This window comes from Pinus tabuliformis, chromosome 6, assembly GCF_031772625.1.
Source record: "Pinus tabuliformis cultivar Carrire ecotype Pingquan chromosome 6, CPIR1, whole genome shotgun sequence".
Taxonomy (NCBI): Eukaryota; Viridiplantae; Streptophyta; class Pinopsida; order Pinales; family Pinaceae; genus Pinus; species Pinus tabuliformis.
In genome coordinates, this window is record NC_142292.1 from 116,903,122 (window position 1) to 116,924,337 (window position 21,216).

At 36.8% G+C, this 21,216-nt stretch overlaps 1 protein-coding gene across 1 annotated transcript in view; it reads right to left on the reverse strand.

Annotated features, from left to right (window-relative positions):
* Nucleotides 1-21,216, reverse strand: part of LOC149257620 (leucine carboxyl methyltransferase 1 homolog) — a 320,644-nt gene that overhangs the window by 222,003 nt on the left and 77,425 nt on the right. The window contains exons 6-9 of the mRNA XM_089414464.1: nucleotides 11,644-11,746; nucleotides 10,882-11,002; nucleotides 10,674-10,721; nucleotides 10,099-10,182 (exon numbers count right to left, since the gene is read on the reverse strand). Coding sequence (XP_089270590.1) covers nucleotides 10,099-10,182; nucleotides 10,674-10,721; nucleotides 10,882-11,002; nucleotides 11,644-11,746 — 356 coding nt within the window. The remainder of the gene's footprint in view (nucleotides 1-10,098; nucleotides 10,183-10,673; nucleotides 10,722-10,881; nucleotides 11,003-11,643; nucleotides 11,747-21,216) is intronic.

Below are 21,216 nucleotides of genomic sequence, written 5' to 3' on the forward strand. Positions count from 1 at the left end.
CTTATTCCCCATGGTGATCTGAAAATTCATTCTTTCTTCTTGATAATCTGAAAAACATTCTCAGATTCCTGTCATATGCCAGGAAGCTCCATTGTCTATATACCAAACCTCCGAGGAGGCAGAGCTTGTAAGGCAAGTGGATTCTTCTTCCAATCTGGAAGCTAACATCGAATATTTGTCCCTTGTGCATTCTTCTGGAAATCTGCACGAGTCCCCTTGAGTGGATGCCTCTGCATCATGCTCTTGACCCATAATCGATTTTCCTTTCCTGTTGTCGAATCTCTGAACTAATACCATGTGAAAATTTCTAAACTGAAATTCTATTATTGCAGCAACTAATTTATTTCACCTACTTATTATTCTCAATAAGTTATTTACGAAATTCCTTCAACAAATATTAAAATAAATTCTACTACAGTTATCACACAATTACCCAGAGAAAAAATACATGCACAAGAATCAATCACATCGACACAGTTATTTTTGGACAATTGTCGCTGGAAAAACCTAATACGGGAAAATCAGTGCAGCAAATGAGGGCTTTATTAATCTTCAGCAACAATTGCTTTTACAAGGAATGATTTTACAGAGAACCTGAAAGAAAACACCTGAGACTTTCCCTTTGAGACCATCTGACACTTCGAAGACCCTGCTCCCACTTCTGCGTCACCCCTGTGTCACTCTGATTGACCAAACGTGGCTCGGAGTGGCCTTGCATCCCTCTACATCAGCCTGCGTAGACATTGCATCTCTCCTCTAGACTGCGTCTCTCTTTCTGCACTGTCTTCCACTGACCCTGCGTCACCTCCTCCTCGATCACTGCCTGCTGTTGAAGCCCTCCTCTTCCTCCATCTTGCAACTCCCTCTGAAATCAATCTTCTCTTCCTTAAGAATCGAATTTCCTTGAGATATTGAGTACCTGCCGGTGTATCTCCAAATGACCCTCAAGTCTTCTCTTATACTTTTCCTGTTGATGAAGCAACAGCCGAGATTAAGTCCCTAATCAACGACCAAGATTAAAACAGACTTGATCCTCGTCTCTTAGAAGTTTCTCATCCTTATCTTTATTAATACCCATTAATATTTTTATTTTTCTAAGTTTAGACTTAGGAACCCATTAAAAATATTAATTATTTTAATAACTCCTTATCCGGATGGAATTTCTCAAAACGATTTATGGGTCTTGGAGATCTCATCTGCCTTAGCCTCTCCTCCAAATTTCAAGTCTAGAGCACATCTGATGCTACCAAAAATCAACACTATTGCTATGCATTTCATGGTAATGTTAAATTCTTATAGTAAACATCGATGATTGAATCATCCACTTTTACTTCAATTTTTAACATTACCATGAAATGACTCAAGATGTTTGAGAGTGGTTTTGACCTCATTGGATTTCATATGGAGAAAGTAGAATTTTAGATCTCGCTCAAAATCTAACGGACTAAAATGCTACATTGGATTTTCTCATGTACGAGGGTATGGAACTAGTATTTAATCAAGAGCACCAAGCCCTCTATGTACCTTGATGTTAGTGGCATTGGTTGTTGAACCCTTTTATCATGAGCTTACTAAAAAAAATACCCATCACTCAAACAAAATCTTGACTTGACATGCTATGATTTTTCTATCATACTTTAATGCTTAGAGGATGATATTGATGACGAAGATCCCAATATAGGCAATGATTTTGATGATATGTAGGTATGTGTTGCAGCATAATTTTTTTTAGATGTTAGAGGCCATGTGGAGCTCGTTTGCTGATGTATTTTCGGTTCAGAGATGGATTGCACTCGATGTTATTTTGGTTATGTGCACTCAATGCTATTTTGGTTATGTGCACTCTTACATGCTATATAAAAGAACTTTTGATTATTTGTGTATAAATGGTTTGGATTCATATGAATGCACATTAATATATATGTTTTTCTTTAAAATTTGAATATTTTATGTGTTTTTGGTTGACCAATTTTTTGGTCTGGTCTTTTTACCGGTTTCTGTATGGTTTTGACCAGTTCCTGGTCCAAGGGGTATACCAATTCAATGACCAGTTTGGTTCTGATAACTATGCTTGGCATAGGAGAAAAGATCATTCTTTGGAGAAGCAAAAAGTGACTTAATGTTCCACTATTGGAGCTAGTGTCTCACAATTGTAACTATGTACTTGGATCTTTCACCAATAGTCAGAAGCTCGTTGAGCCAACACATTTCCATGCATGTATCGCGAATGTTGTAAGGCTATTCTTTAGATGTTTGCGATATATGTTATGTTCATTTGTACTAAAGAAATTGAACTATTTCATTGGCTTTGGTGCTTATCTTGTTGAATGTGTGTTGTATGTGCTTTAATGATTGTTGTGTCTATGTGAACTATTTCGCTAGATAATTAACGAATCTTTCCTTGCTCTCATGTGCCTCTCTTAGGATAGTACTATTACTTTCCTTCTAGAGACTCACTCTTACTTCCCTCTCATGAAAGTCTCATTTTACACATTGTAATTGGTGTTTCACAGTGTCAACTTTCTTGTTGATTTCAAAGGTTTTGTGCATACTCTCTTGTGTTATTCATTGCAGCCAAGGCAAACCTTAGAGTTATGGTGGCCGAGTCAATACTCTGGATGGGGCTCTTATTCAAAACATTGTGAGGTATAATTTGGACTTCATACAAGGGAGACCCCCTTGGTTGATGAATTTCTAGCACCATCAACAAGAGGCTAATGCCTCATTTAACGATACCTACCCAGGACTTCTAAGTTCTAGCAACCTAAGGGCCTCTATTCCTACAAGGGTTCGGTCGCAAGAAAACTGCAAGGGCACTCATTTTACTGTTGCTTAAGGGTCAAGCTTGTCAAATTGGATATGAAGCAGGTTGTCCTATCTTTCTATCAACCAAGCTTATGCTTGGAGGTAAATTTTAAGAGTGCAAATTAAGAATGCAAACATAAATGTTCCAATGAGATTCAATGACAATAATGCTTCAGTAGAGAAAGAGCCAATCCATTTATAATCAAGAATCACTTATGAGTGCAAGATGATTAGCTTACAATAATGATTAATGAAGCAAATAGAATATTACTCAATGAAACAATAGAAGTGCAATTAGATTAGATATTAGAGCAATGTCCCAAATGTCTTTAACAATTAATGCTTCTTAAGATGGCTTTACTTATATTAGACAATGGAAACAAGTTGTATAATGAAAGCACAAGTGAATGATGGCAAATGAGATTGCTAGCAAGATATTAGAGAGACTACTTTAAATCTTCAGCTAGTTAATGAATGCAACCAAAGAGATTAGATCTAAACTATGATAACAATGAAACTAGCAATGCAAGAGAGACAAGTTAGTAAGCTAGATCTAAAGACTAAGGGAAAAGGAAAAGAGGATGCCTCCCTTTTAAATAAGGAGGCGAGATACCATGGGATTGAGATCCCAAGCTCCCTCAAAACATAAAGATCTTTATTATTATGTTACAAAAGAAGAAGTCCTTTTGACAAAGGGAAAGGACTCTTCAACTCAAGGAGAATTACAATGATGAAAGAACTTCACAAAACCACCTCCTTAAGATACAAAACCAAACCAGATCAGCTATCAATTATGATTCCAAACACTTCCAACAAGTTGATCCAACCCTCCAAAAGACCTCGGCCTCCAACAAGAAATTATACCAGTCAACAAAGCCCACGGCCTAGGTGAAGGAAGGCCTCTAAGAACTCATGGCCTATTCAGAAAAAAATGATTTAATTTTTTATTTAAATTTTATCAAAAATTTTATGGTGATTTTCTTCAATATCAAGGCTTAAAATTCTTCAAAAAAAAAACAGCTTCACAACAGTCAAAGAAGAGGCTCCTTTAGGAGCTCTTGACCTTGAGGAAAAAGGCCTAAAAATATGCGGCTTCCTAAAAAATTTGCAAGTGATGTCAATCCTTTGAAAATCAATTTTTATGCCAAGAATATATGGTGAAACCCTAAAAAAAAATCGTTGAAACTCTTGCAAAATCACAAGGGTTAGCAAATAAATCAATGGCAAGAATTTTAAAGCCCTAGAGGGCTTGCGGCCTAGAGAAAAGAGGCCTAGAATTCCTACGACCCTCAAGAAAGAGTCTTCAAAAGTGATATGGGCCACAAACAAACCCTCACAAGGTGCCAAAACAAGCCTTAATGCTAGAGGCTACCCAAGAATGAGATTTGAAGAGCAAAAATGACAAAAATTTCAAGCGAAACCCCCAAAAAAATTGCAAAAAAATTGTATAGAAGAAACTCTTGGAGAAAAATTTGATCTGGAGGGAAATAAGGCTCCAAACCTTTGCGGCCACCAAAAAACACTAGACAGCTTCCTTACAGATTTTCGCTGCCCTCGAAAGCCCTAATCATCTAGGCTAGGAGGCTAATCCTAACTTCAAAAAAAGATTTTCCTCAAAATTTCGATGGGATCAAGCTTGCAAAAAATATATATAACAAGATCCAAGCCAAAATTGATGCCTTATCTTCAGATCTGCAAGAAAACTCAAGAAAGCCGAACAGGTATATATAAATAGATGGAGATTATATACATGGTTAAAAGGAAATATATATATATATATATATATATATATATATATATATATATATATATCAGATCTATTTACAAATTTACAGTGACAAACTCTTTAAATAGCAGATTTATTCATTAAAGTCGTAAAATAATTTTGAAAGATTTTAAAGATAGATAAAATTTCGATATTGAGAAAATTATAAGAAAACCCCTTTTCTTATTTCGACTTCTATGCTTGAGCCTTGAATAGTTGGAACCCCTTTTCTTATTTCGACTTCTATGCTTGAGCCTTAAATAGTTGGTTAATTCAACCGAGAATGCCCCCAAGTATCCAAGATTTGATCAACAATATTATTTTCTACACACTTGAAAGATAATTGTTAAATCCACGGAGATTTGGATAGCACAGTGATAGAGCAGTGTAAGGATTTAACAGAAAACCAATAGATCGGTTCCATCTGGTGTGTTTCTCCAAATCTAAACAATGATACGAGATAATTGTACACCAATTAATCTTCAAGAGCTAATGAAATAACAAATTAAAACGCTAGTAGAACATTAAGCACAAGAAAATATAACAAGGGTAGTAGAGCTTCACTTAGCCAAGAGCTCAAGATTTTTCATTGTTACAAAGGAGGAGTTTAGAGCTTCCTTATATAGAAAAATGAGAGTGTGAGAGCCTCCAAGTGGAAAAAATGGCTAGTTGACTTGATCCATGGCTTGATCCTCCTCAAAATAATTCAAACCCTTGATTACTGCTACGCAGATCCATAGGAAAATTCGACCTCCTTGATTGATGTGCTAGATGGACCAATATTTGACCCTAGAGAGGATTTGGACTACTACAAACTCTTCAAAAATAATTTTCTTGAAATTCACTCATTCAAAATAACAACCTAGACCAAAAAATTCGATTTCCTTGAGAAAAGATTTTCCCTTTGGCCAAACAAATTTTTTGTGGGTCTTTTCTGCCTTGGAAATGAGACTTTTTTCATCTTTCACTTTGATCCTTTTTTTTGGAAAGAACACATTACCTTTTTAATTATTTTTCCACTTGGAGAAAATTTTATTTTCTCTGATTTTAATTTTTTGACTAATTTCTAGCTAATTATTTTTCCTTTTTTGCCAGAAAATAATAAAAATGACTCTAGATGGGGTTAAACATATTTTTCTGCCTTCAAAGTGTGTCTAGATAGGAATTTTAGGAGTTGAGGTGTAAAATTAAGTACTGATGCCCCCTAAAACTCCTATAGACAACACTTTTTTACATCTTTACATCAATTTTTTACATAGAAAATTCCCATACATAAGGGGAATAAAAACATGACCTCTAGACTCAACCAAATTTTGCGACACTTTACAGATGATCTAGTATGACAATTTACATAGACTCGATACACTAGGACTCACCTAAGACCTTACCACTGAGCCCCACTCTAGTCGTGGGGCATGCTTGGGAAAAAAACTCTACCAATTATAAATGTTTAAAAACACAAATAATTGGCGGAGGAAAAAAAACTCCCTAGAGTGAAACATTTTGGCAAAAATCATAGCCTTACCTAGATGTTTCACATGGCTTTATAAACATACTAGAACCATTTTTAATTCAAGGCCCACAGGGCTGCCAAATTTGGATTACATTATGATGACCAAAAGTTGCATGATGATGATGAAATCTGAAAAAAATTATGATTTCTCTACACTATACTCTACTGAAGGGGTGGTTGACACATGAGTGGTCAACAAGCAAGTTTCAGATGTTTTGACAAAGGCCTTGGGTAAAGCAAAGTTTGTTTTCTTTAGGGATAAGTTGGGAGTAGTGGAGAAAATCTTCATCGCTAAGAGGGGAGTGTTAGTTTTGGTAGCTCAGATAGGTGTTCAAGTCCCAGATGGTATCTATGAGGCTAAGAACACAGGTGGATTAATTATTTACAGTACCCAGAAGAAGTTTCCAAGTGAAACTGACTTAATTAGATTTAATTAACCAGTTTTAATTATTTTCCTAAGTCTAACTTAGAGAAATGGGTTAATTAAACAAGATTAATTGAGACAAATCAATTTTTCTCTAGTGACTTCTAGAAAAGTGATTTGAGGAAGTCAAATTGATCTTAGCCATTGATTGGATTTAGAACGTGGTTGTTGATTCGTCAACGTGAGATTATAAGAGGCGAGTGATGGGGCCCTTGGAGATCATTCGAACAACAGATTTGCAGTGATAGCAAGGGCCGGTGATAGTGTGGGAGACACCAGTAGCGGGGTTTTAAGCAAGAGAGAATTTCCAGAGAAATTTTTCACAATGATTCCAGATTTTTGAGAGCACAGAGGAGGTCGAATTCTACAAGAGGAAGGCCGACTTAGGTTTTGCAAGAGGTAGGTCGAATTAGGCAGTGTGAATAGCTAGTTTATCTAGTGCGAGTTGCCAGAGGGTCGTTTTTGTTTCCAGTTGTCAAAACAACATTCTAGAGGCAATGTGAGTTGGTTAGTCGAGTTGTTGGAGGCAGTATTGCTCATGAGATTGATTTCCTGGAGGCAGTGCGAGTTTCTGGGTGGCCAATTCGTATTTTCTAGTTTGCCAGTGCAAGTTGCCAAAGGAGGTGTGAATATCCTAAGAGAGTCTGAGTTGGTTTGCAGAGGGAGATTCTTGATTTCCCAATTCAATTTGGTCAATTGTAGTGAAGAGAAAATTGTCAGGGCTTTGCCAGTGAAAGGCAAGCAATTATATAATCCTTGATTTGTTAAAGAAATAATATAAACCCTCATCTGCATAACTGGTTTTCCCCACACTGGGGTTTTTCCAGGGACTAATTTGTCCAAAAATATCGGTGTCCAATTTTTATGTGTGTGTTATATTCTCAATTCCTGTGATTATTTTTGGTGAAATTGCAGTTGTATTTTTATTCAGTATTTGCCGTAAGTAATTTACAAAAGAGAAATAATCTCAAAATATAGAAGAATAATCACCAGTGGTTTCAATAGAATTTTCACAAGCGGTACCCATGTTGTAATATTCCTAATGAAAAATTCACAGTGATAACAAAAACATGCAAGACAATACAACATAAAAAAAAATTGGTAAACAACAACAACCCAGAAATGCTCCCAACATGCCAAAAATGGGCAATTTTATTATATAAATTGTTGGAGTACAATGTGAAATAGAAAGAGTGCACTTGAGCTTGCACAAGGCAAGCTACAAGCCTCAAGTGGTGGATATGCCAATGCCCAACTGCTACTAGAGTTTATCTATCAAAAAATTTGCGCTGGCCCAGTAATTCTGCACTGCTGGTTGTGTTGAGACCCTGATTTGACCCCTCAGATCTGCCCAGAAAATTCTACAAAATTAGATTTGAGGTCCTTGCCAAAAACCCATAAAGGGTTTCCTCTAGTTTTGATGCTCCAAAATTGGCCCCAAATTCCCAGCACTCCTCCACTACCAGTAAATTTCGGCCTGCAGGAAATTCTGTCTTTACAGCCCTCCAAAATGATGGAAAATCTCCCTTGTCCCCCTTCTAACTCCCACACAACAACCCAGCTCCAAATTCCACTGAACAAGACCACCCACAAGCACTCCCTCTCAATGACTGCGCAGGCCTGGGCAATGACTGTGTAGGCTCAGCAAGGGAATTTCGTACTGGAGTGGTGGACTCACTTCTGCTCTGCAATTTCCTCTTCTCCTCCAACAAATTCTGCAAGTAATGTCCAACAAATGGGTGTAGCTCCTAATTCCCGGCACCAACTCTCCAAAGGATAGCGTGGCTCTGGTTCTGCGTCCCAACTCAGCTCAGAAAATTCGTGGCACCTGTGTTATGTCTCTCCTTGCCTCCACAAGACAATGGTGATACCTTCCTAGGGTGGCACTCGTAGTCCACCGAAGAGAAGGGTGAGTTTCCTCCTTGGGAAACTCTAGTGCTAAACAACACTTGTGACTCAACTGAACAACTTGAGAAACAACAAAGTTTGTCAAATGATCAAAAGCCCCTAAAATGAGAGCCTCACCTCCAATTTATAGCTAGCCATCCCTCATGCTCCTTGTGGGCTCCACCCATCAAATTCCCTCTCTCACCTAATTCAAATTCCTCCAAGGGGTGCGTATTCCCTTGGAGTGGCCCCCACTCTCCACTTCCCATCGAATTTCATGGTTTTTCTAATGTTTGGAGGTGGCACCTTTGTAAATTTTCCTTTTTCACCCACTTTTCCTAAGTTTATATGCCAAATATGTATTAACTACCAAAAATTGCAAAATTGAGAACTCCCTTAGCAAAGTTATTAATTGGGGACATAACACATACAATAGAGAAATAAACTATACACAAAAAATGAAATAGATCATAGTGACTATTTGGGGGGGAAGATTGCAATCATGGACAACAGATATACCTTTGAAATTCCTCCTCCTTTACACCAAAACCACTATTTTTCACAACAACATTCCTATACACCGTAAAAGACAAGGTACAAATACTTTAGCAATGCTCATCCCCAAATTGGGGCAAATTTCCATTACAACATCATATGCTTGCAAAATGCACATTAACAGCAGAAATGCTATAAAGATGACCCATGCCACAACAGATGGATGAAACCCCTATTTCATGAGGCCTATTTTGCCAAATTCCTCATTTGAAATCCTACTTACTCTCTTGAACCTTGAGACCCCAGATGAAAATGTCTAACTGACTTGATGAGTCTATAATGGTGGATAGAACTTTAAAGTTTATAGCACAATGCAACCCCAACAATGAATTTGAGACCTTCCATGACGGGCTCTTCAAGATACTGAAAGAAAAACGAATAGTAGAGCAAACTTGCAAAGTAGCAAACACGAGTAACAAAACGTCCATCAGAATTCCTTGTAATTGATTACTGAACAACATGAAAGGCCGAAATCCTAAAATAGAAACAAATGAACACTAGAATACAAAACCAAGTCAACTAAAACCCAATTCCTCAGGCAGATTCCTATGTCGAATGCATGGATCAGACATACCTGATATTACAAATAAATTACTTGGCAGAATAGAAATGAATACAACAAACCCGCACAATAGGCTACACAGCATAATTCAAGACCCAAACACAATCAAGAAAAGCTAATCATGTAATGCCGCAAAAAGATGAAGAAATGCCACCCTTATTATAGTCTAGATGTCATATTTATCATAGATTCAAAAAGCGTATCTGCAAAATCATTATAGATGATGAAGAGCAAAGTTACCTAGAACATACCAGACAGTAAGGGTAGAACTAGCAGGTGAAGAGATCATAGATTAATAAATTCAGCCATAAACACCCCAGCATAAGTGGTTGCGATTGATCCCAATTGTTGTCAAAGTGGAAATATACACAACCTCAGTTTAAAATCTTTCTTTGGGTCTGAATTATAACTTTGCAGCTCACTAGATAATTTAAGCAGTAGAATTTATTGGACAGCTATCTACTTGTTTTGGGATGGATGTTCACAACACAAAATTATTTCAATGATAAGGAAACCTAAACAAATCAAGATTCACCCACAATTTTTTAAATTCTTCTAGCTTATTGCATTTAAGACAATGACTGTACCTGCCAGCCAGAATCTGTGAAAAGTTTTTCCTTGGCCTCCAAAGATGGTGTGTCAATTAGACCAAGAAGAGGAGAGCCCCGACTCTGCCACAAAAGCATATGATTATACGGATATCACATGAACCATTCTCGTGCATTATGAAGAAATTGATGACATTGGAAAGACCCTCAAATTAAGCTATGAAATTAAATTACTATACATAACCATTGCAGATATTTCTCACTTAAACAGCTTCTGCCATCTAAAATTCTAAATGACAAGTCCGAGCAATAACATAGCAAAAAACATATAGGATCTATGATTAATCAGCAGAATATGAGAATCCTTTTCAGAGATAAAACTCAATGAGACTATAATAACAAATGAGAAAGAAAGCATTTGCATAAGCTATCCCCATTTCAAGTTCAAGAATTGAGCATTGCTCTACGAAGTTTAAAATCATCCCTAAAAACTGAGAAATTGGCATGGATACTAAATCTTAGACATCTTTGCATATACAAGGTGAACTGTGTAACTCAAAAGAATCTGTGGTTCTTTCTAAAGATTCCAACATCGCAAAATGAATTCCCTTTACCTCTAAGTTTTTGATCATCTGTTGTCCAAATGCATCCTCTGGATGAATCTGCATAAGCAGATTATTTTCAGTTCTTATATATAGAAGGAACAAGAATACAAAGAATGCACAATGAATAAAAAAAGGTCAAAAGCAACTTTTAGTAGAGATCCAACATCATAGATTAAGTCGCTCACACACATTATTTATTTCCAGAACAGAAGTGAACCTGTTCATATATGACAAACACTGAAGTGGAGAACTTCTCTGCTGCCCATTTTACTAATGCATGGCTTGCATACGGCTCCAAATAGATAAGAACACATTCTGCAATGATAAAGGTTGGCATGCTGATGACAGCATCAAAATAGAAAGAGCTTAATAACATTGTGGAAAGCAGACACCTACTTGGTCTGAGGCCAGTAAACAGGCAAGATGATAAAATACATAAAATGTTTTCAATCTCCCAATTAAAAGAAAACCAGAAAAGAAAGCAAAATCCTCAAGGATAAGACTTTCAGAAGACAAAAGCAGTATACTACTAAAGAATATAGAACAGCAAAGCATTTCTTGTCAACTTCATAGCACCCTCTTCATTCATTTCACAAACATGAATTAAGGCAATTATGATAATGTCAGTCTTTTGTTGCTTATAGTGCTATATGTTGTTCCCAATAGAACAAATTCCCTGGCATGGCCCTCACTTCAATGTTGAGCCTAGATAGAAAAAAAAAACTAAAAGAAGCAAGTACAACCAACTTCGATGGGGAAAAAGAAGAGAAAGATGCCAAAATTCCAAGAAAGAATAATTCCTACTTGCGCACATTTAAAACATTGCTTTATCCATCTATGCATTTCATTATAAGTTTATCCAAACATTTAAACATGGAAAAATATGATCTTTGAAAGCTTTCATAGTAGATTAATTGGCCAAGGAAAGAGCCAGAGAAGAAGCAAATCTTTGCTCCAAGAAATTTGTGTCACCCCTCACCTCAGATCCAACTGAGCTAGGTTAATAACTGCATCCAGATCCTTAATATCACGCAAATCCAAAGGAAGAAGTTTGTACTGCTCACTGTGCACTTCCCCTCTTTCTGCATGGAAAACCTATTGCTTAGAATGTCCAGTTCAAAAATATAATAATCATCAATGCATGCAAAAACAGTGTTTTCAATTATTCTCACACATATTTCAGCACTTCAAATAAGATGTACCTCTAGTTTCATGGAAAGAAAGCTAAATCAATTTGGTAGAAATGAAATTACACAAAGAAGAAGAAGAATGACAATAACATCACAAATCATTTTTACTAAATACCATTCCAATGGTTTAGTGCACATATTAAAAAACACGGAAGCCTGCTGACCTGTGAATACAAAAAAAAAATCCTTCTTCATTCACAGCAAATTGGCTCAGTTTTAAAAATTTAATTTACCATCTTTCAAACATAGTTGTGCTAATGTATATTTATAAAATAAAACCTATATTTTACCCATTTAGGCTATGGCCACATCAGGCCTTGGGGTTTCATCCTTTTCTATTGATGAACTGTTGTCATTGTCCACTAATTAGTAATGAGTTGTAAGTGAGATCTAGATCCATACGTGGTCAAATACAAGTATTATAAATTGATATGATGATGCGGTGTGTTCATTTGTAACCGAACCATATCAAGTCATTCATACAATTATTCAATATTTATATTTATTTACCCTAAATGAATACTTCTATATTCCAAATACTTTGGTTAACTAACTCATGAGCCAGGTTTTACTATCACATTTGGGATCAGACCCTCCTTTTCTAATCCAGACCATTGGCCAAATTTTCTTTTTCTTTTTTTTTACCTTGTTTGGCAAGGCTCTTAGCCATTCTCAAGATTTTTGGTAGTTTCTCTGATTCCAATGTAATTGACCAAGAAATTAACCGCTGCAAAATTTGAAAACTGATTCCAAAATTATAATTATATATATAGAAAATTAAATAAATATATAATAAAAACTTAAATAAAAAGAGAAAAAAAATTACAAGGTGTGTATGAGCTTCCATTCCACAAGCTTGCACAGCAATTTTTTTCACACAGCCACCACAATACTGTCATCCACTTGTCATCGTACTTGAAGCAAACAAAGTTTGTTCTTCAAGTACAGTACTCCAGAAAACTTGGAATATAAAGATCTCCATTGAGATACAAGAATATATATTAAAATGTATGAATGAGAATGATGTTACAAATGAGAGTGAGGGCCTGCTTATATACCCTAGGCAGGTGCCTCTTCATGGAAGGTCATGTCCCATTTAGACATGCCTCTTCAATACTAATTACTAATTAACTAATCATTATTACAATTATCATTATTATTTATATTTATATTATTTATATATATTTTATTCAGAACATTGCCTTCCTTCTCAAAAAATCTTTGTCCTCAAAGCTTGCTGATGAAAACGCTTGATCTATTTTTCTGTTTCGAACATCTTCTCGTTTTGGAACTGTCATCTTCATTGATACAAGATGATATGATCCTTGGAGTGATATATAAAATTGTTGCATAGAGAAAGGATCTAACCATCCTAAATTAATCTTTTGTGGAATCTTTCGATTACTAGAAACTTGTGATGAATTGTTATCACTGGACTGGATTGAGCTTACTTCAATATTCTTCAGAACATCAAATTGTTGTTTTTTTTCTAAATGGTACAAATACGTAGCTTGATTGAGTTGTCTATTCTCGTGATTCGGATGTCGATAGGAAATTCTTTTGGTTTGACTTTCCTTTATTCGGTGTGTGGCAATTATTTGATTTCTTCTAGTACCGCGGTTGTTGAGTTAGGTACAAAATCTTCGTTTGGAATTTTCATCATCTGAATTGCAACATGTGAGTGTATTTTTCCTTCAACTGACTTATCCTCTTCTTGAGTTGTGGTATTGACTGGTCCAGTATTCGTTCCTTTATCTTCAATTGAAGCTGTTACGACTAGCGACTTCGATACTTCCTCTTGAATATAATGTTCTAACTTGTCTTTTAACGACTTCTTGTCCTTTTTAAGCTTCTTAATTTGCGTCAGTAGTTTTTCACTATGGTCTTTAAGCCGAGAAACTTCTTCATTTTTTTCAGCAGTGATCTTGTCAACTTCTCTTTGCATATTTTGTAGTACTTTTTTACCTTCTTGAAAAATTACTTTTGAGATATCTAGTATGTCTTCTGGTATTACTGCATGACATCTTGTCGCGTTATTTTTTTTTCTTTTTGTACAAAAATGTCAAAAACTTCTCCGTATTCAGGATGAAGGAACCTAGGGTTACCATCCAAGGTGAACCTAAAATAATGTCACCTTGATCGCTCCAAAGGTTTTTGAACTAAGAATTGCAATATGAATGCATATCTCCAGTCTTTAATTGTAAATTGGTTATTTCATTTTTTTTTTGTTATAATAATCTAACTTTTTTATTATATTTGACTCGAGAATCACTAATTGGTTTGCGATTTTAGGTTTTATGTAATTTTTATCTTCGGCTGGCGAGATAGCAATAGTAACATCTTTTCTCGCAATAGAACCTTTAATTCTAAATAACACTGAGGCATAGTTATATTTAGTTTATGGAAATCTTTCAGCGTTCATTTCCCATCTAGGCTCCATTCTTCTCGACCTTAAGGTTTTAAAGATACCCCTTTCTAATCTTTAGAGTAACACTTTTATACCATTTTTTTTAAATATCCTTGGGTTAAATAACTTTTTTTTTTCCTTTCTTTCTTCCTTTCTTTTTTTTTCTTTTTTAAAATTAATTATATAATTATAAACTATATAATTTAATAATTATTAAATTATATAATATAATAATTATATGATTATACGAAACGCACTACGGACAGCGCATGACTGTTGAAGCGTAGAGGCGGCGTTTAAGAGGAAATGTCTAGCGGTTCTAATGTAAAGATTTGTCAGCGCAAAGAGTAATGTCAGGGAACACGGTGTTTTTGAAAGATTAAGCGAAGCCTGCAAAGGAACAACACCGTTGCGACTAGAGGACGCAGTGGACATGAAAATTATGGCTGTAAGATGTGACAGGTACAATGCAATGGCTATGATCAGAAAGTCAGAACTTGGGAGAAATAGGGTAGTGATCACAACAGGATGATGCGGACATGGCACAACGAATAGAGGAAAGGAGGCTTGGAATGCAACGAATGGTATTGTTGTGAAAAAATATACCTTTTTTGTGCAGCATGGTTCGATTCAACTGTGTTTAGGTGGTCATTCAGTGGTGGCAAAAGGCAGTTGTGCAAAAGGCAACAAATTGATCAGTTGTTTGCTAGTCGATTGCTACTGTTGAAAGCGGGGGCTGGCAAAACGAGCAGATAGGAGGTTACGCTCGGACGGCAACAACAGAGGCAGCGTGGCGACTACAGCGGTGATGGGTGACTGGTCAGCATCACGAAGTTGTGGTGGCTCGGTGGCTAATTTGTACGGCCCAGCCAACGAGTAAGTTGTCGACCTTTTTTTTTATATTTTTTTTATTTTTTTAATATCTATATATATATATATATATATATATATATATATATTTTTAATCTATTTTTTTAATAATATTATTTATTTATTTTTTAATGGCCAAGGGCCAATTGGCGTAAATAGAGAAACTCCAAAAGCTTGTAGTGAAATGATTCAACAACAATAAAGTTGACGAATTTCAACGGCCAAAGACATGGATCGGAGAGCGTGGCTCTGTGTAGCGGTGGAGCAACCAGAGGATCGAACTACTTTGATACTAGATGAAGCAAACAAAGTTTGTTCTTCAAGTTAAATACTCCAGAAGACTTGGAATATAAAGATCTCCATTGAGATACAAGAATATATATTAAAATGTATGAATGAGAATGATGTTACAAATGAGAGTGAGGGCCTACTTATATACCCTAGGCAGGTGCCTCTTCATGGAAGGTCATGTCCCATTTAGACATGCCTCTTCAGTACTAATTACTAATTAACTAATCATTATTACAATTATCATTATTATATATTTTTTTATTATTTATACATATTTTATTCATAACTATATGTTGTACCTATCCATTTTTGTTGTACCTGCCACTGTCGTTGTATGAATCCATACTATCTCTATACTTATGTTCAGCGATACCACAACCACCAAACTCCATACCAACCATTTGTATACCATCTATCAAATCTCGTACCTATCCATCTGTACTATCGTTGTCACTATGGTTGTACAAATCCATGCCATCTTTGCACTTCCATTCAGCGATACCACAGCCACCAACCTCTCTATCGATCATCTGTACACCATCTAACACAGCCAATACTGTTGTATACTGCACAACAATTCCAGGCTTCAGTCATTCGTTGTACAGTTCAATAAAAGAACCTTTCAGTCCTGTTACCCACCATTTTGTGGGTAATATCCATACGAGAAAAAATTTCTCCAAGATGGTCCTCGGCTGGCAACCAGCAGCTAGCTCATTATGCCATTTCTCCGCCACTTGAGCCAGCCATGTTGTCCTTCACCCATCTACCATGATCGTATGTTTGAAGGTGGGCCTCCCGAATCTAAAGGTATGCCTTGTCATTTTGAAATTGAGTTTTGTAGTTTTCTTATCATGGACATTTCTGGGCATGGATTAATGGGGGGATTCGGCAGAAAGAATGGGCTAGGTTTGTGCTTCTGTCCCCTAGACCCCTTTTAGGAATTAACCTTGGATTCTAGTCTCGTGGGATCTCTTTTACTGACCACTTGGTTTCAGGGATGGTATTTCATGGGAAACCCCAATTTTGGTTGCGTGGTCCCACTCCCTTATTGCTTATATTACCCTCTTTCCACTCATTATTACCCCATCCATCATTTCTCCCACCTGGGTCCACATTCCTCCATCGAGTCCACATAAGGTCAGCTCACCCCTCCCCTTGCCCACACCTTGGGTCATGGCTTGGAATGAAGCCCAGAGGTTGATGCAGCTAAAAAAAAGTCAAAAGCATATATGTCCACATTCAATAGGAAAAGTACCACAAAATGCAAAAGATGGCCAGGACAAAACATTTAGCACGTGGGCAAAAGCCATTACATGAAGCTATACCCCATTATCATGGCCATCACCTTGGTTCCAACAAGTTCTATGAACCTTCCTCATTGTGAAAATTCGATGTCTCGAATTTTACTGCAGCAACTGATATTATTTCTTCTATTTGTTAAATTGATTAAACAAATTATTTGTAGTTTTCTACGGCAAATATCGAAACATATACACTGCAACCTACAAAAATAAAAATTGTGGAAAATAAATGTGAGAAAAATACTAGCACATATAACCACAATGACAGTTATTTTTGGACAATCGTCCTCGGAAAAACCCAATGTGGGAAAACCGATGCAGCAGATGAGGGTTTATTTTATTAATCTTTAGCAATAATTTTTGTACAAGATACGAATAGCCAAAATAGAGGAAGAATCACTGAGAAAAATATACTGATGAATTTCTCACACTCCACAGTGTTTTTTGGACCCCGAAGAGGACATTTTGCCCTTTCGTTGGCCTCACTACGTCACCCTCTGCACAGTACTGTGTCATGCCTATGTCACTCCTCTGCGCTGATGAGCTGTGTCCCTCCTCTATGCTGCTCCTTCCATATTTTTCCTGCACCCTTAGACTATTGCTAATGCCCTCTCTCTCCCACCTGCAACTCACTCTCTAACTCAATTTTCTCTTGCCGAACTTCAGCCACTAAGAAAATCGATTTGCTTGAGCAACTGAGTATCTGCCATTGTTCCATAGGGACGCATCCCCCATGGTCGGGTGCATGCACCCCTCACACCCCACGCACCCAGGACGGGGAGTCTACTAGGGGTGCATTTCCCCACTCACCCTTTTTGGGGAGTCTTGGGGAGAAGCAAGGGGGTTTGTTTCCCCAATGTGGTGGACGAGACTCCCCAAAAGGGGTGTGTCTAGGCGTCCCCCCTCAAAACTTCAGTATCTAGTATACTAAGTAACCTGACATGGGGATTCAGAATTCATCGGATACGGGGATTCGAGTGTCGGGTTCAGACACGTTGACCCCCCGAAACAGGACACATTCGAATACGTTATATATTATTTTATTTATATATATATATATATATGAAAAAATAGATATTTCTTACACAAATTCTCATTAATGATACAAATTCATTGATTTCAAACATAGATCTTCATCTAGATGTAAGTTTTACTGTTTACAAAGTAAGTTAGTAACATTATAGCATGCATAGTACATACAAAATTCAAATACATGTCAAATAAATGATAAATCAATGACTCATAAATTCTAAATTCATAAACGATAAATCATAATACATATTCAATTCATCAATGATCCAGTAGGAGAAAGACAAGATAGTAAGATAAAGACACTGACAGCTGTAGTTTTCTCATTAAGTCATCAAAATCAAAATGTGTTACATAGGTAGTGCAATGCCAATGGCAAATAGAAATAGAAAATACAAAACAACTACAGGTATAAAAGCCTCAAGGCAGTAGGTAGCCCATGACTCATGAGTCATCAATCCTCATAGTCATCATCAGAATCAATATCACTGCCCTCATCATCATGGTCACCACTGCTCTCCTCTGCATCCTCCTCCTCCCTTGTATGCATAGTCGCCTATGCATCTGCTGGTATGGAGGATGACCCCTCTATAGTATCACCATCATCAAATCTAACAGGCTCTAGCACTGGATCATTGAGATCAATGTTGGCCAACGCCAACTCAACACTGTTGTCCAAACCCATATCATCAGGAAAGACATCCCACATCTTTGTCTTTCCCTTCAACACTCTTCCCTCTGCCTGTATATAAGACGAAGGTTGGTGTGCACATACACCATTGTCTCTGCCCTGGACTGCTCAAACCTACTCTTCTTAACACCATACAAATTTCCATATGTGCTCCAATTCCTCTCGCAACAACAGGATGAAGTCACCTAAGAGAGGAGCCTCATGGCTAGCTGCTGTAAAGGAGGGCTTGTTGCATGATTGGTACAAGGACATCATTCATTATTTGTTAAACCTTACATGTCCTAACCATTTAGTTGCTCATAAAAGAAGGGCTCTTAGATTAAAAGCAACTAAGTATTGCCTTATGAAAGATGGCCTCAAATGCAGAAATCCTGAAGGTTGTTGGCATTATGATGCATGTGTTGTCCTTGATGGCAACTCACTTGTAGAAGAAACAAGTATACGGTAACTAGATAAATCTACAGGACAGATCAGAGGTGACAAAATGATGGAACAGAATAACGGTCAAAGGTTTGATACACGGAGATTGTTAGTGTGTGTTGTCCTTGATAACAGTTGTTCTTTGATGAATGAACTAATTGATAAAAGGATAAACAGGATGTGACAGAATGAATGGCAGTTGTGTTTACAAATGTGACAAAATGCAGGGCAGTTCAAAGGAATCAGTTTGGAAGTAATATACAATGGCAAATCACATTATAACAAGGCTATTCAGAGGTAACAAAGTAATGGTACAGAAGAACGAGGTGATGGAACAAAGGACTACAGATCAAAATCAAGCAATTGAGGAAAAAGAATGTTTTTCCAGTATGTTAAGTTGTATACGCGGGTTCACTGTACAAAAAGAGTGTATACAAGCGGGTTCACTATACAAAAAGAGCGTATACGTATGCACGCACTTTCACAAGAGGAAAAGCAAATATGGGAAGGAAAATTAAGGAAATTAAGTTGAACGAATACCAAGGGTCCATACTATGGTATTAGCCCACAATATTGAGCGGAATAACGGTTACTTGATCCCGTCTAAGAATACCACAAGTTCTAAGTGTTGTTTTGGTCTGAGATATTGAGAAAGGCTAAAACTATATAAGGAGGAGAAGATCAAAGGGCTAAGTGTACAAGTAATGAATATCTTATGAAGAATTAGATCAAAAGCAAATATGCATGTTATGGGTTTCTAATGCTCTGCTTGGTCTGGACTAAGTATGCACTTGAGTGTTTGATGATGGATGAGATCTAATGATGGATCAAGATCATAATGACTTATCATTATGTGATCTGATAATGGATAGGCTAGATCTGAGTGCTAACAAATGTTTTGTCCTTTAAATGCTATGATATGGGTATATCTGAAGTCTGGAATAGCTGCGAAGTTATAAGTTTTTATTTGCAGATCTATACACTGGTTCGCCTTGGTGAAGGCGCGTATACACATTGGTTCAACACTTCCAAGTAGCGTATGCAGAAGAAAAGCTTGTTGTTCAGGGATGACTGATCTATCTGATCAGTGTTGTTGTTTTATTGTTGTTTGTCAATGATGTCTTCATTAGATCTGAAAGTAAAATTGATTGTATAAGGAGATTGAGTCTGGTTGATTGATTGATTGAGTAAGAAGGGTGATCCTTGCTGCTATCTGTTTAAAACTCTGTGATATGACAGTAGATCTTCAGAATGTCATTGATTGGTACAGTTTATGGTTCAGAAGTTTTATGATTCAGTATCTTTAGAGGTATACGCAGGTTGGGTTAAAGGAAGTAGCGTATACACGCAAGTTAAATTCATTGAAGTAGCGTATACATTCTGACATATGATTTTTGAGGTTGCAGTTGGTTTTGGTTGTTGATGCAGTGTTCTGGGTTCAGATCTGTGTACTGGTTACAGTGATTAGTCTATTCCAGTTGATTGGTTGAATCTTGATCAAGTGTCAGTTGATTGAGTTTTCAGTGATTGATTGATTCAGTTGTGGTTGATTCAAAAATTGATGATTGAGTGATTTAGTTATGTCAGAGGTTTCAGTGATTGATTGATTCAGTTGTGGTTGATTCAAAGATTGATGATTGGGTTTCAGTTATATTAGAGATTGATGATTGAGTTTCAGTGATTGGTTGATGCAGATGTATTTGATGGTTGTATTGCAGTGATGATTGATTTTGAGCTTCAATGTTACTGATGGGTCCAATATGAAAATTTGATGAAATGTGGCCTTCATATTGTGTTGTTGTGTACCAGGAGTATCCAGTATGAAAATTTATGAAACGTGGTCCCTGGAGGATATTGAGGGTTGGAGCCTTCAGTGAGGAAGTCGAAGCTTCCTGCCAGTAGTGGCTGGTGATTAGATCAAGGGGTTGGAGCTCCCTTCCAGTAGCAACTAGAGAACGAGTGAAGATGGTAGGTTGGCACCTACGTACTAGTAAACATATCAGCCAGTACAAGAGCCAGGGGTTTGTAGCTCCCTTCTAGTAGAAGCTGGAGACGAGAGAAGGTTGTGGCCTTCTGCAAGTGGGTGCCTGTGTACTGGTATGAGTTTACACTAGTAAAAGATTGTAGACAACTTATTTTTTATATTAAAAAGAAGACAGAGACAATAGTAGCAGGTGGTTTTTCTCCCACATTGGGTTTCCACCTTAAATCTTGGTGTTCATGTGTGTTGCTTATGTGTGATGGTTTATTCTGTTATTACTGCACATGGTTACTGTTTAATGTTTAATAAAGTATTGATGCACTAATTAAAGATCAACATATGATGAATTAACTAAATCATAAGTTCACTAGA